This window comes from Bactrocera neohumeralis, chromosome 3 (genome assembly GCF_024586455.1).
Source record: "Bactrocera neohumeralis isolate Rockhampton chromosome 3, APGP_CSIRO_Bneo_wtdbg2-racon-allhic-juicebox.fasta_v2, whole genome shotgun sequence".
NCBI lineage: Eukaryota > Metazoa > Arthropoda > Insecta > Diptera > Tephritidae > Bactrocera > Bactrocera neohumeralis.
Genome location: NC_065920.1, coordinates 876,145 through 891,974, shown reverse-complemented (window position 1 = coordinate 891,974; position 15,830 = coordinate 876,145). Strand labels below are relative to the sequence as shown.

The following is a 15,830-nucleotide window of genomic DNA, read 5'->3' as shown; positions in this document are numbered from 1 at the left end:
ACGGTTTTTTTTTTAAATCAAAATATCAACTTAAATCGCATTCTTTAAACTCTAACATAAATTTTATTATCAATTTATTTCCTCCACTTTAGATATTTTCTATTTACTTGATTATTCGAAGCATTGGCGGAATGGATTAAAATGTTTTCAAGCGCTGAAAATTTGAAAAAATAATAATAATTAATTGGTGAATAGAGATAATACTAAATATATGTATACATTGGTACATATACATATGTACATATGTATATTCATATGGTTGAACATTTCATGTATAAGAAATTTTTAAGAGTTATACACTTAGTTATTTTACTGTTTCCAAGGAAATTAAAAATAGTACTTATTTCCATTATATTCTAGTGAAATAAAAACTATTTCATAATAATACAAATTATTATATTAAACCTTTAAATTCGAATTCAAGATAGTAAATAACTTTAAGTTTATATATAAATGCTTTTGATAGCGCAGCATCTAAAATCGGTTGGAATATCAAACAGAAAGCAACTTTTAACTGAAATTCTTTTATGTAACTAAAATCCAATGTTAATTTCGTAGTTAATGCACTTTTCAATTAATTTAAGTGGCATACACTAGAGATATGCATTAGGAAATAATTGCAGTAATAGTTAAGCTCAGGAATTATTAAAAAATTGATTTTTCGTGATCAATTTCTAAAGGCAAAAATATACAATTTTTGACGTGTTTTTAAATATGTATATATGTATTTACACACACATACATACGTGTACTTAGGAATGTTTTTGTGAATACGCTTAAAAAACACTTACTGTGTTAGTAGATTTTAATATTCCGCATGGACTGTTTCTGAAATAATAGTTAACTTCGAAAAACCTCCATGTATTGATTAAACTGTGATTTTATGTGCTTGATTATTTTCCGTGAATCTGATACTTTTAGAATTATTTATGCTCTTGTTTTATTTTTATATTGTTAATTTGTTGTACACAATTGATCAGGAATTTTTTTCTTCTTTTTTTGATATTTTCGGATTTTATTTGTATTGCTTATGAACTTCGTATTTTCATTTTCTTTTGCTGTAAAAACAATTACTCTTTCTTCCAAGTGATCACTGTAGAAATGGAAAATATAAACAAATTACAATTATATATAATATAAACACTTCACACTTTTTAAAGGGCATATATATGACCAAAACAATATTAATTTTTTTGTAAGTTTCGTATAATATTTGCTTCTGCTTAATTTTTGTTGAACTCATAAATATGTATATGCACTTTAAAATGCACACATACACAATCGGAAATTATATTATTTTGAACGCATATAAGGCACAATTTTGCTGCCATTTCGTTAACATTAGCATACAGTGCTGTGTGATGAAGAGACATTGGGGGCACATGCTATAGCGCCATAAAAATGGGCGAAATTTCGTAATTTCTTTTTGATGTTTTCTATTTATATTTAATGCTTGTCGCGCTCAAAATACCATCTTTGTTGTTGCTATTTTTGAACACATTCGCGTCTTTATTTTTTGCATTTATTTTATTATTGCACTTTCCAATGGTCAAGCATCGGTTCGATTCACAGCACATTTCACCCCACCCCGTCAACATTCGTATTCGCCTTTGCCGTTATGCCGTACTGCAACGAACCGACATTGCATTTTTCGAACGAACGAGCACACATTCATACATACAACACCTATATAGGTATTGCAACGAATTGCGCTTTGCCGCGTCGCATCACGTCGCACCGTACCATGCCGGGTCGCATACACCCTACATTCGCATTGTACGACCGCCTTAATTTACCGTACGATTTACACATTTCACCCGTCGCTTTGCCATATTCCATAGCATATTTTCATACCCAACTCTACAGACACACACTCATAGACACTATTCACCTACACAGTTATACACAAAACGGGGGGCGCGCGCGATTCAGCCGTACTTGTGAAAAATTCGTTCAGACTCGTTACGATTTCATTTGTATATATCTTATTTGCATATATTCTTGGTGGTTTTATTTACCAAAAATTTTAAAATAATACATTCAATGAATGCTTTAACTTCCGTTTGGATTTTACTTTGTTTCACCATTCACCTTTTGCTGCTTTGTAATTTTTTTGCCTTTGTGTTTCTAAAATCTTCCTTTTGCTGTTGTTGGCTGCTACTTCTAAATGCTGCTGCTTTTGTTGCTGTACAAGTGTATACAACAATATCTACCGTATGGTTTCCAAGACGAAACGCGCGTTACGTTGTTTTCATGCAACCTCATCGCGATTTACTCAGTGACTGAGCCTAAGAATTGCTGGCCAGCAGCGCCTGAGAGCGCTATATCGTGCGCCAGATACTCTGTAAACAGGGTGCGATGCTAAGGCATCAACATTTCGATTAACTCACTTTTATTATGTTGGATACAAAGTTTTGTTATTTTAAAAAAATATATTCAACACATAGCTATGACCGAGGAATTCAGCATATGCATAAAAAATATTAATAAAATGTCTAAACTACAATAACACAGTAGTTTTACATATTTGAGAGTACAGTTATGAATTGACTGTGGTGCGAATCGCACCCTGTTTTATTGGGAGAGCTGTAAACGTGTAAGCATAGTCAGTGAAATGAGAGAGAATGTTGCCTCTCTAAATTATCTATTCTCTGATATATGTTTATGGGTAAGAGAACAGAAATATCTTTGAGATACTTTACCGCTTTCGTTTTGTGTATTTTATCGTTGCCTATCTAATGTTAATAACTCGCAAATATCTTTTGTCAATTGATCATTCGAATATATTGCATTTGTTTTACTCAAAATCATCTGTAATCAAATTGATTTAAAGTACCTGATGTTGTTTACATTGATGAATATGTTTTGAGAACGGTGGGAAACCAGCATTTATGATACTGATACATATAAGAGAGCCGAGCGGATTTTTCTTGCCTTCCTCAATACGCTCTTCATAACAATTTGTTTATTAACGCGTGAGAAAGCCTCTTTCTAAATGTATAAGGATAATGATGACACATGTCAGAGTTTTTTAATTATTGTTTTTTTTTTTTTAATCTAACATATTTTTACTAATAAGAGAGCTACGCTGAAACATCCCAAATGTAGAACTTTATATGTAATACAGATAAAAGTTAATACAACCAAATAGTGAATACACAATTTTAATTCAATTTACATATTATACACTATTTAATCGCGTTTACAAACTAATATATTAATTTCTTTTTGTTTTGGGAGGAAAATTACAATAATTTCTTTAACAACTTTTACGAAGTTCACACGAATCAATATCTTAAATAAGGACAAATTTATATCCATACAATTATTCACAAATCTTTAAAGCACCGAATTTGCACAGTGTACATACTTTCTAAACGCATCGTGCACCCTGTGATAGGGAACACCCTGTACTATTGTTTTATAATTCTTCAACTACTTTACTTATTTCATTCGTGTGAAAAATAAAAAATAAACAAATTCGTGGCACATCCTATCTGTGACCAACTTTTTATATCTACAAACATGGCAAACTTGAAACAAGATTTGGATGAATATTTGCTACTTCAAAGCGATCAAAAAAAGAACTTCAGTGCGAAAATTTCACAAATCAAAGTGCCAGATTTGGGAAAATTATTTACGCGTTCTGAGCCAACGGAGCCCAGCAATAGTTGGCTGCAAGACACACAAGACAGTTGTTGTCCTAAATTGGTAAAAAATAAATTTTAATTAATATTTATTTCATAAATGACGAATTTCTTTCTATGTTATAGTCACGACTGCAGCGCATTGTTGGTTTTGTTGCTTGTTTAGGACTGGGTGCTCTTTGCTTCAGCATCTCCATATTTTACGTACCAGTGTTAATATTGAAAGCCCGCAAATTCGCTCTACTATATTCTTTGGGTAGCATGTTTTTCATACTTGGCTTTTGCTTTTTATCTGGCTTCGGTGCCTTTCTAAGGACTGCTTTTTCAAAGCCACGTATGTTGGTATCCGGCACATATACCAGCTCTTTGATAGCAACACTTTACTGCGCACTGTTAGTACATAGCACAGCGTTAACCGTCCTCTTTGCTGTAGCGCAAATAATCGCTCTTCTATTTATGATAGTTGGTACTGTTCCCGGTGGAGCTTCCGGAATAAAGTTCTTCGGAAAAATGTTCAAGAGTACCGTATCCTCAACAAGTACACTGCCCGTTTAGTACTATAAACATTAGCAAACATATAGCTTTTCTTTCATAAACTTGGCAGATACATATTTCTTACCCGCTTATATGTGTAATCAACTGAGTTTTATACACATATCTCATATTTATCCTTCAGCCATTTCAATAGCTAACACTCAATTTTTAACTGAAAGTGACATGTGTGATACCATTAAAATAATCGTTTATACATTTTAGCATAGTCGATATTATTCCAAACACAAATCCACTTTGTTTTATTTTATGTTAATTGTAGGCGACGTATTTAAAATGAAAACTTTATCTTCAGGATAACATTACATAGTCTAATCCTCGATTTCACCAAGATACAAAGTTTTATCACTGGACGCAGATAATATCAGAGGTTCTCTTGAATGAAAATCGACATCATTAACGCTGCCATTGTGACCAGGTAACTTGTAAATTATGCGCCGGCTTGTAGTGTCCCAAATATAAACATAGCGATCAGAAGAACCAGCAGATATCTAATAATTAAATATATAAACTTTGATACAATTAATACTACAGTATGTTACATTTTTACCTTGCTGCCATCCGGTGACCATGAGCAACGTAATAGATTCTTTTCAAAGTTGTGTTGATGTCCTTGAAAAATTTTTACGCACCTTTCAACCGGAGCATAGGGGCGTACATCCCAAATTCGAAGCGTATTATCCATGGAATTAGAAAGTAAATATGAACCATCTGGTGATAGCGATATCCCCGTTATTGTATCAGTATGTCCACGTAATCGGTGCAACACCTGTTGATGCTTGCGTACATCCCAAATTTTTATTTCATTATCAATACCACCGGAGATCACTTGATCTCCAATATCATTGAAACATGCCGCAGTTACTTGATACGGTGATTCCATTGTGTGTACCGAATTCTTTTTTCTTGCATCCCATATTCTTATAGTTCGATCATCAGAACCTGAACACAGCATTTGGTTGCCACGGCGCGTACGATGAACAGTATTTACAAAATTTGTATGCCCCTTTAGTTTACGTACTCGCTGCCCTGTTACAATGTCCCAAATGGCGACAGTTTTATCAGTAGCACATGTATATACATTTGATCCGTCCGTCGAAAAATGTGCTTCCAAAACCGCACCGCTGTGGCCAGACATTACCATTACATTTTCACATTCGCCATACACATTCCAAACATCTGCAAGGTAAATGGGGTGTAATTAATTATACAATTCTCAATTTTTATTTGCACTGACATATTTGTCTATCAAAGCCAGACGAAATCAGTACGTCGCCATCCGGATGGAATTCAGTTGTAAAAATCTCTCCCTCATGACCTTCTAATAGCATTATTGGCGCCATTAAATTAGATGTACGTCGAACACCCTAAAAATGTATTTATTAGAGAATATAAATAAGGCAGAAGTACAAGTATTCAAACCGATTCCATCAACGCTTTATCGCGATTGGTGTATGCAATTAGATCATTTTTGCTGCGTTTTGTATCGTGCGCCAACACTAAACTTGTCCCCGGTCTTTTCGTACCCATATTTTTATATTTAATACTTTAACGAACAAAACTTGTATACACGCTTTCATATAAAAAAATTCAACAATACATATGTTGCAATTGAGTAAATTGTCCGGTATATTAACCACAGGGCGCTTCATATACATAATTTTTATAACAGATTGCATGAGATTAATGAAATTATCGCTAAAACAAGTTGCCAAATCTGTACACTTATTATTAAATGCAATAATTACATAACGCATTCAAGAGAACGTATAATCCTGATCTTTTGATTTAAGATACAGTCATATCTTTTTTATTATTAAACTTATTAACTTAAACTTCTTTTTAACGGGTTTATTAATTTATGTTTCTTCTACTTTTAGTGCTGCCAAGTAATTAAAAAATTACCTTTGGCGTTCGTCTGAATACGAACCTCTAATCTATAATTAAATAATGCTTCGATGCACTCCATTTAACTCAATTAGAATTTGATTTGCTTTTATAATGTAGTAAAAGAATCAGTGATAATTATTTATTTTTATTAAATGATTGCCTATGACAACAATGATAGAGTACTAGATCAGTACAGATACCATAATATTCATGACGGTCTCCATAGCAACGGTTATTTGACTTGCATTTATCGGTAGTTAATAAAAGAACGTTTAAAGTTGATAAGTACTGTTTAAGTGGTTAGCAATAGCTTAAGTTCATCGTGGGGTAAAATGGATGCGAGCTTTGTCAGTCAAATGTCCTGCATCTGTGTCGGGCCGAAACGTGCAGGAAAAACCCACCTTCTAAAGGCACTGGAGAATCCGGACTGTATTGATGAGACAACCTATTCAATGCCAACAAATGGCACAAATATTTTTACAATCAATCTTTCAACAAGGCTTCCAAATGGTTCAAGCCCAACTGAGAAAACTAGTAAACAGACACATTTAAATGATGAAAAGAACAGCAACGAAGTCTCAGGCGCCACAGAGCTAAAGAATAAGAGGCTCAAGGCTCCATTAAAATGCATACGAGTTTTGGAAATTGGTGGTGCGATGGCACCACTCTGGCGACAATACTATGAAAAAGTGTCGAAGATAATTTATGTCGTCGACACTTCAAATCTTTGTCAAATTTCTGCAGCAGGTTGGTTTACGTAAATGTCCATTTATTTTAGATTAATTCTTATTTACGCTTTTGTGTATTTGAAGGGGTTCTGCTCTATTCTATATTGGCCGAGCCTCGATTGCAGCGCTGTCGAATTTTATTAGTCTTAGCTAAGATGGATTATGCCTACCGGCAGATGCGCAATGAAGCTTTACTTATGCTACAAATATCCGTGAGAACTCTGTATTTTGATTCAAAAATACAATTTTAAGTAGAACTAGAAGTTCAGAAACACATTTTCAAGACCGTGCTGTAGAATCACTTTAAGCTTTTCGATTTGTTTATAAGCTCCTATCATTTTGTTACAAAAATCTGTACTTAAGACAATAATTTGCATATATTCCTATTTTCTTTATGCTTTTTAGAAGCTTCAAAAGGAAATTCGGCAACAGTTAACTATTGTGGAGGCTAGCGCCGTTAGTCACGTGGGTTTCGAAGCTATATATGCCTGGTTACAGATCCCTTAGAATTTTCAAGTAAAATGAAATTATTTATTTACACACATAAAATTGATGGAATAAATAAATAATATACATACTATACATACTTAATATCAACTTCAATGTATGCTAGATTAGGGCGCTGCCTCCTCTACAGAAACTTTTGTAGTTTTCACGCTCATACGTTAGAGTTTGTAATGGGCTTGCATGTATTTTAAATTACTGTTGATTTCCGGACTGTCTCTCAGCACTTCCTTTGCTGCCTGGAGATACGATTTGGCGCGCATCAGATCGCCAGAGTGCGCTGCCAGTACAGCCAAGTTATTAAGGGCGGCGCCGCTGCACGCATCCGCTGTTAGACAGAGCTGAAGACATCGACGAGCCAAATGAAAATCGCCAGTTGACTTAAAAGTAGATATTAAACATTAATTTATTAAATACTTAGCCTACTTGGGTATTTATTTTAGATTTATTCTATGACTATACATATGTATGTACACACCCTAATGTGAGTGATTAGATGAGTGTGCTAAAAAAACTTACCAGTGCGACAAAACTCATGTTGTACCATATGTCCGCTTTTTCATTGGTAGTCTTGGACAGCAGCAGAGCTCGCTGAAAGCAAGGAAGTACCAAGTCGATTTGTCCCCCATACAAGCAACACAATGCAATATTACAATAGAGTTCTGCCGAGTGAATTCCCAAAGCTAGAATTCGCCTAAATTAAAACCGTATTAGAGTTCATTTGCCGGCATAGAATTCGACTCACCTGTAGTACATAAGGGCCATCTCAGGATTTCCATCGTAAAAGTGATTCAACGCAATTGAGGCTAGCGCTTCGACATTTATAGGATTAAGCTTGGTGATGAGACGATAAATTTGCATTGCACTATCGGGTTTGGATAGAGCATCAAAAATACGCCCCTGTTCGATGCGAAATGTGACATTGAACGGATGTCGGTCCACAGCCATACCGATGAGTTCGAGTGCACGTTCGGGTTCACCCAGACGTTGATATAATCGTGATAACAGTAAAAACGTATCGGGGTGAGGAAATACTGCCAATGATTGCACGAGAAATGTTTCCGATTTTCGTGGAGAGCGTAATATAAGCAGACACCGGCCTATTTGCTGATCCCACCACCAATCGACTGGTGCCCCTGAACGAGTGGAGCCAGAAGTTCGTTTTTGTTTGTGCACCTCCATTACAGCTTCGCAAAGTGAATATGCTTTTTGAACATCCGATTCGTGATAGTAGAGGAATTGAAAAAGCGCTTTAATAAGTGCCTCTCGTTCGGCGTATATCGTGGGATTGAGGCGCGAAGCTTGGTACAGTTTTGCAGTAACATCACCCACCGTATATGCGGCGGCAGAAGAAGCACGAATGCGCGAAGCAGTACCACATCGTGATGCTGTACGGCTACCCATTGAAGAACCAGGTCGAGAGGTAGCAGTCCCCGGCCGCACCTTGGAATATGGGCATGCCATGACTATTTGAATATGAAATCTTAATAGGATTTATCGCCTTACCATACCCGATTTGGGTCTCATGCTCTTACTGCCCTGCGTGGTCGCGGTGCGGCTCCCTTCACTCATTGGTAGGTCATTTCTTTTTGCAGCTGTGGTGTGAGCTCGCAGCGTGCTTGTAGTTGGTCGTGGTATGAATGCAGTTTTAATTGAGGTACCTGGCCGGGCGGCTGTGGCGATTCGTTCCAACTCCACTTCCTCATTCTCTGTGTTCGTACGACCCCAGCATTAATACACCATTAAACAGAGAGACCAATGAAAATATGAACATGTTTTAATAAAAAAAAAAAACAAAAACAAAGACAATTCGAAAGATCAAAAAGTACTCGAACCCACTCTTAAGCAAATGTAATACGAGTGCACTAGCCGGAAAGTATGGTATGTGATCGTGTGTATAAGCTAGGGGCGGTATCAGGCTATGCAACATGCAATAACCAAAATGTAGCACCGCAGCATTATCACCGAGTGTGCCTGCCTATGTATGCATACATGTGTATGAAAAAAGTAATAAGTAACGAGATGAAAATAAAAATTCAGGGTGATTGAACACGTTGGAATGCGAGAAGCGTGGCATGAGTATTCGGGCATTGAGATGGTGTGCGGCTGCGCAACTGCCACGGCATGCCATGCCAACGGAATGCAGCTGAAATATTCCAATGCAATCGTAATCCGTTAAGCCACTCAAGCTCGGAATTTTCAACATTCATGTCGGCTGTCCACACATACATACATATAAAATGGCACAAAAGCACACATTTATGAGACTGGTTAAAAGATAGCGATTCTTTTGGTGCATCGGTCAAAATGTCGGTATATATTGAAATATATTGGTGAAGATTAAAGAATGGGTGCTCGCAAAATGGTCACAAAGCAATGACCATATTGTGAACTTTTACATTTCGTTGTAGCAGCAGACCTCATTCCCGGGCTATTTTTGGCGGCCCTTGCCTTTACAATATACTCGATTCAGGTGTCTGCGTCTTCAGTTTGTCGAAATATATGATTTATCTTACCTTGACGAGTTTCTTACAAATTCTCCATTGATTTTTAACAACTTGCTTGTTTGAGTTAGGCAAAGGACAAAAAACCCCGCCTCTTTTATCAATGCACAGTTAATAAGGGATTAAAGCATCGTCCTAGCGATTTAGTAAACGTTCCACTGCGCTACAGTTTAAGCTAGTTACTTGGCAACAATGCTGAATATATGTAGAGGTATAGTTTGGCTACTGTGCAATTCATCTTGACAGCAGTCAGATGCACATATTCATACTCACCCCCCTCGAAGGCATCGTCCGTCTCCAGATCGTCGATGTAGACGCGTTGGGTAAGCGCGCGCATTTTTAATTGCCATACGCCCTCCATCATCCACGTGGGCATGCTCACTTTATTGTTATTACCATTGGCATTACCATGTTTTGTGTTGTTGCTTTTAAAGTTTTGGTTGAGGCTTCGCCCCTGCCTTGAGCCGCTTGTGAGATTCAGGTTGTTGCTGTTGTTATTGTTCCTGACTATGCTGCCGCTGCCACTGCCGCTGCCGCCAACTCCCCTACTGTACTGTACATCGGCCTCGTGGCTCTCCGACGAAGAGGTAAACATTTGCACATTCGTTTCATGGCCAGTGCGCAACATGCCATTGCACACCTCAACGCATTTTTCATATTTTCGCCGCCGAAACAGTGAAACCGCTTGGAAATACTGCCACTCGAGTGCGGCTATTGTTATCGTCGGCGGCAGCTGCGGCTCCAACTCCGGCTGGGACTGCGAATGTGTCTGCTGTATTGAAAGTGACGCCATGGCTGTCGTGGCATTCGCACAAGCTGAACTCATGTTGCTGGCTGTGCCCATCAACATGCGCGTTGAGGGGAGCGCTGCCAGCGGTGCCAATGGAGCCAAAGGAACTGCTGTCGTCATCCTACCGACCGTGTGCGCTTCTTTTTTTGTTTTGATGGCGTTTTGCTTTTCGTACAATAGCCGCTCAGATCGTTGCCTGTTCGAGGTTTCCTCTGCTCGATTTTTTATGTGAAGTGTTTGCTGCTTCAATCGCTCTTTAAATTCAATTGGCTTCTCTGACTTCAGACATTATTGATTTAACCTGTTGGAATTTTTAACACCGGATATGAACTAATTTCAACAATTTCGAAGGTCACACAACTTGATTGGAATTCCTTCGAAGCCATCACATTTTTCGCGAAGTATTTTATGTTAATCTCTGCATATATATAAATACATATGTACCAACCGCAAAACTGCTAAACGAAAATGTAATATTTGTCTACTTTATGTTCCCACATTTAATAAATAGATATTGTGTTCTTAAAAGCTTCGGAAATGTCAATAAATGAAAACTTTTGTTTGGCCTTTTCCGTTGTCATGACGGCGCGATAGTTCAAGGTTGCGCCTACAGGGTGTTTATTCGTAATATTAGTTTTCGATTCGAGACTTTTCTGCTAGCTGAGTTTGAGCTCTACTCCTCTGTCGAAAAAAACACTGGCGGAAGCAACCATAGGTTTTCCTGAAATCAACGCCACGAAGTGTGTATGTTAGATATCACATTACAAAAACATGATAACCGCTGCCTACTTCATTTCTATTTGATTTCCCTAGGCTATGCGATTTCTACCAGTGAATTCTTCCAAATTTGGCGAATCAAAGACAGCTGTTAAGATGGTTCTTCATTATAGGCATGGCTAAGTTTGGAGCACATACTCGTATGTAGAAAAAACCAGAAATTTAAAATTTGAGCAAAGTAATTGGTGAATAGAGGAATTCAACGTGGAACAAATGTGGCAGATGTGGCGATCTGAAAAGTAAGTAGTTTTAGAGGAACCATTTCGGACTGGCCCATTTAAGGGCCCACTGAGGCATACCATAAAGCTGAGCAGCTTTGCTCTACTGCATGTGGATTCTTGCAGCAGTTGCTCCATCACACGTCGCAAGCATTTACAAAGCCTTCGCATAGTTGGCAATGCCGTCAGTATTTCCTTCTCTCCATAACAGAAGCTTGCTTTTGAACATGATCTTTCAAACACGGTATTTGCTTAGCGGACTGCTAGTGCTGGAAGCTGGATTCTCTTTTAACCTGAGCATGTGGCATGAGCGATCTAAAAATCTCTTCGAAAAGGGCAAAGCGATAATTTTCAGTTTTTCAGCAAGGCAAAGGACACAATAGTGGTATTTTTCAGCGACCTCTTCTGGCCGCCGATTTTTCAAATCTGCGAAAGTCTCAATTATTGCTCATGTCGACTTGTCCCAATTGGAAGACGTTGTATGTGCTTGCGAATTGAAATGCAGCGCCTGATGCCTTGTTGTAAGCATTTCGCTGCAATATCAGAGCGCATTAACATGAAACTGCTACTGTGCAGCAATTGGTGTTTTTCTTTGATTTTTAGGACCAGAGTCGCCAGCCAGAGGGCGAAGCGTACAAGGCACAGAGTAGCTGCAGAAACGGCAAAGCAAACAAAAGAAAAGGGGGACTAAGGCCAGCCCGTTTCCTTGACGTTTGTCATGTGTTGCGTATGCGCAGTTCAGCGGCAAAAGCGTGATGCAGTAGCAGCAATGATTGGCATACATAAATACCTTTATACGAGTAAACAAACATAAGTACATGCGTGCGAGCAGAATATGGGGATGGATGAATGTATGTGAGGTTGTATGATTTTTACGTACATGCAGCATATATAATTACATAGATATGTTACATACATACATACATACATGTATAATATGCGTAAATTATGATTTTTTACGCCCTCGTTTAGTATTTTCCAAATGCAAAGAATATAAAAAATATATTTTCTAAATATCAGCAAAAATACACGGTAAGTGCAATACTACCCGAAAAGCAAAAAATCCACCTTATTCTAATTGAAGCAACGTTTAAAGAAACCCATCTTACTTGTTTTCCAACAACGTTTCAGTACAAAGGGTTTAATTAACGAATTAATACGACGGTCCCTTCATTAGGGCTCATTTCAACTATTTCGAAATGCACACTGTAAATCTGGCGCAAGGCTCCTGGCTGCAGATACGAGTATGTGAGTTGGGTTGAGCTTGGTTTCGGTTTGATTTGGTATGTTGCTCCGCGTACTTTGGCATTGCATCGCGAATTCGCATTCAATGGTATTTGGTGCATCGTGAATTTCACTTTATTGCAGTCATTCCAGCCAGTATGGGCAACAAACGATTCAATAAATCGACAATCGAACGATCGACCGATCGACCGATCCAGTGTTCCAGCGCTCTTTTGCCGTTGATATTATGGAGCTTTGGCTGCTTCCCTCCCCAAAAAACTCTGCGCCGCCATCGATTGCTCAGCTCTCGCGGCTCGTACGCGTTTGGTAGCCAAAACAAGTTTCGGTATTTATGCTGTTTACCTTATTTCATACGTACATTTGTTTTTAAGCATATGAACACACTACATACATACATGTATACACATATGCACACATGTTAATATGTTTGTATGCGAAATGTGGAGATATGTTTTAATTTGAATTCGCTTTACTTTGTTCGCATTTGGCCGTATTATTTGACGCTGTAAACATGTATGTGTGTATGTGTATGGATACAAATGCGTTCATATGTATTTGACAATGTGCGCACACAACAAAACATACATACATACATACCTGCCCGCATACAGCATTATAGAAAATTCTTCGCGAATTGTTTGCATTTACGGCGTTCATTGGTAATTCCCCAAGTGATTTTGGGGCAAAATAAAAATTCCAATCATTTCAAAGCTTCGCTCTTCCTCGTGAATGGCTACAAACAGGCGCTTTTATACATATGTATGTATGTACTTATGTATCTAAGTGTATGTCAGAAATGCAGAATAGAATGTTTTCTATTCAAAACCAGAACCCGGTTAGCACCATTTTCGCCTCGTAATGCTGCCGATTTTGTCAACTAAAGATTATTTTGAATCCGTCGCACCACAAGACGGACTTGTTGGCTGTTGAACAGGAGAAAAATTTGGTCCAAAAACTCTTCTGACATTCCTACAACTATTTTGAGAATGTGGTTTAGGCTGCAGCAAGTTAAGAATCTTTTCCCTTAGAAAAATCGGCCAAGGAGCATGCACATACATATACATATGAATGTGTGTATATGCATGCATCGCAAGAATGAGGCGGGAGGAGCGCGCGTTTATAAAATGAACTGAAACATAAGAAAGACGAAATAAAAATAAGAATACGAAATTGCTAGCCTTCTCAGCACAACAACAACTACCCACTGTCCCAGCATGGCGATGGAACCAGTTCGCGAGAATCTGTAAGTTGGATATGCAAGCATAACTTGAATGGGTTGAGCTGAGCCTAACCGATGTAAGGAATGGTGTGTACGTAGGTAAGGAGGTAGGAGCATTTCGAGCTCGTGCGGCAATTTGTGTGCGCTGCATCAGCTTGGTCTTCGGTGAAGCCTGACCTGTCTTGGCTTTGCCTGTTTAGCTGACTGTTCGTCAGTTGGTCTCGAGCGCCGATCGACCTGATCATTTCTGTTTATTAATAGGTACTTGAAACATACATATACATACACTATATGTATTATAACTGCTAAGATGTGAAAATGTTTTTTCCATCTGTTCATATAAACTCTAAAGTTTGGTTGTGTATCTACAGTTATGTATGTACGTATCACCGAACAACCTTTTTAAGCTGCCTGCTTGAAAGCAAAATAATTATAGGGCCGGACTCTGATTTCTGTTCCGGTGGTTTTACTAATGTTTTCATAAGAAAGCTTTTTCGTTCCAAAAGCTTTGCGGTGTCGACTTGAATGAAGACAAGCCCGAACTAACTTCATGGTTGAGAAGTCTATGAAAAAAGTTGAGAATAGGGAATTACTTTATTTGCGCTCATAAGTCTTACCTTGTAACACTCTACCTTGCAGTAAATAGTTTTGGTATGTAATTTTAACTGTACTCGTGAAAATAGCTGCCGAGGCTCAATCGGTCGGCTAAGGATTTGAAAGCTGTTTAGGGTTTATTTTATTGACCTTCGTTCCATGCCTTCGCCTTCGTCGTAATCGCTGCCTTTTTGCAGTCCGACCATTCAAGTTATTTATTGTTGCTGTCACTGTCGTCGCTATTGCCGCCGCTGCAGCAGACCAATGGAATTTCACTTACACATCCAGTTCAACCGCGCTATGTCTTACAGACACAATCAAAATTCTTACGACGTACAAGCATTTACACGTATAGATACGTGTATATGGTTTTGTTATTGTAGTTGTTGTGCCTCGTTCTTACTCCTCAAACCTCTAAACTGAATAAAGTAAACTCTTTATCAATCAGCATGCAACTGAAGGCAAATCTTCTTGGTTCTAGTTAAATAATAGGGTTGGCCCATGTCTGTCTGTTCGTCGGTGCAAGCTATATCCTGGGTGAAAATTGAGGTACAAGAGTTTCTAGACACTCTTAATAGGTGGTGATGGCGTTCTGGTGTCCTGTGGATGCGGATAAAGTTTATAAATTGCGAAGGTATGCAATGTTCGGCTACTCCCGAACTTAGGCGCAAGTACTTCTTATGTTTTTACTGGTGATTGTTTGTAAAATCTAACAATGTTTAAGGTCTCGGACAAGTTCTAAAGTGGGTTATTGATTTACTTAAACATCTTCTAATAGGTTTCGTCGTGTCAGCTTTCATGCATATAGCAGTGGATGGGGATATTGATGGTTTTCGTCCGCATTTAACAATTATTCCAAACGCTCAAACTTATTGTTTATCCTGCTTTACGATAATACGTACATAAGTATGTATGTATAGTATCAGCCACTGTGAGTTTCAATCAGACTGTACTTCGTACAATCCGCAGTCACCAAAACAGGTGTTTTCTACTCCTGAAACGCACTGGGAGTGCCAGCCCATCTAAGAGGCTTAGAAAGAAATAAACGAAGATATTTGGTATCCAATGGGATTTTTTGTTGTATGTACTTGCAAATATCTGTAGCCTATTCAACTATTGGCACAAGTGTATGTATGTGCATATGTACGTAAGTTAATAAATA

The 15,830-nt window shown here is 37.9% G+C and overlaps 5 protein-coding genes across 12 annotated transcripts in view; 2 read left to right on the top strand and 3 right to left on the bottom strand.

Annotated features, from left to right (window-relative positions):
- The window catches only part of LOC126753046 (protein split ends), a 65,862-nt gene extending 63,568 nt beyond the window's left edge, over positions 1-2,294 (bottom strand). For 3 of the 6 annotated variants that reach the window (XM_050464150.1, XM_050464155.1, XM_050464153.1), the window contains exons 1-2: positions 2,092-2,293; positions 792-1,093 (exon numbers count right to left, since the gene is read on the bottom strand). The gene's annotated coding sequence lies outside the window, so the exon portion shown is untranslated. Of the gene's footprint in view, positions 1-791; positions 1,094-2,091 lie in introns of all 6 variants that reach the window. The other 3 variants (XM_050464148.1, XM_050464152.1, XM_050464149.1) reach the window with 2 other exon arrangements.
- A 1,137-nt stretch (positions 2,295-3,431) lies between these two features.
- LOC126752365 (vesicle transport protein SFT2C) lies at positions 3,432-4,430 on the top strand. Its single transcript, XM_050463109.1, has 2 exons — positions 3,432-3,711; positions 3,774-4,430. The coding sequence occupies exons 1-2, from the start codon at positions 3,526-3,528 to the stop codon at positions 4,200-4,202; spliced, it is 615 nt and encodes a 204-aa protein (XP_050319066.1). The 5' UTR covers positions 3,432-3,525; the 3' UTR covers positions 4,203-4,430.
- Positions 4,390-5,819, bottom strand: LOC126752361 (U5 small nuclear ribonucleoprotein 40 kDa protein). Its single transcript, XM_050463105.1, has 4 exons — positions 5,622-5,819; positions 5,437-5,566; positions 4,750-5,378; positions 4,390-4,690 (listed from the first exon to the last, which is right to left on the bottom strand). The coding sequence occupies exons 1-4, from the start codon at positions 5,727-5,729 to the stop codon at positions 4,511-4,513; spliced, it is 1,047 nt and encodes a 348-aa protein (XP_050319062.1). The 5' UTR covers positions 5,730-5,819; the 3' UTR covers positions 4,390-4,510.
- Positions 5,820-5,915: 96 nt separating this feature from the next.
- Positions 5,916-7,399, top strand: LOC126752364 (ADP-ribosylation factor-like protein 16). The gene is made up of 3 exons (XM_050463108.1): positions 5,916-6,836; positions 6,902-7,029; positions 7,223-7,399. Exons 1-3 carry the CDS (start codon positions 6,422-6,424, stop codon positions 7,322-7,324), a joined length of 645 nt encoding a protein of 214 aa, XP_050319065.1. The 5' UTR covers positions 5,916-6,421; the 3' UTR covers positions 7,325-7,399.
- Positions 7,335-15,789, bottom strand: LOC126752351 (tetratricopeptide repeat protein 8). Of its 3 annotated transcripts, XM_050463082.1 has the most exons (6): positions 11,060-15,720; positions 10,099-10,916; positions 8,828-9,030; positions 8,067-8,764; positions 7,841-8,015; positions 7,335-7,701 (listed from the first exon to the last, which is right to left on the bottom strand). In XM_050463082.1, exons 2-6 carry the CDS (start codon positions 10,733-10,735, stop codon positions 7,483-7,485), a joined length of 1,932 nt encoding a protein of 643 aa, XP_050319039.1. In that variant the 5' UTR covers positions 10,736-10,916; positions 11,060-15,720; the 3' UTR covers positions 7,335-7,482. The 3 variants fall into 3 exon arrangements, with proteins under 3 accessions (XP_050319039.1, XP_050319038.1, XP_050319040.1); XM_050463081.1 differs by having other exon boundaries at positions 10,099-15,720; XM_050463083.1 differs by lacking the exon at positions 7,335-7,701 and having other exon boundaries at positions 7,885-8,004; positions 10,099-15,789.
- Positions 15,790-15,830: the final 41 nt, after the last annotated feature.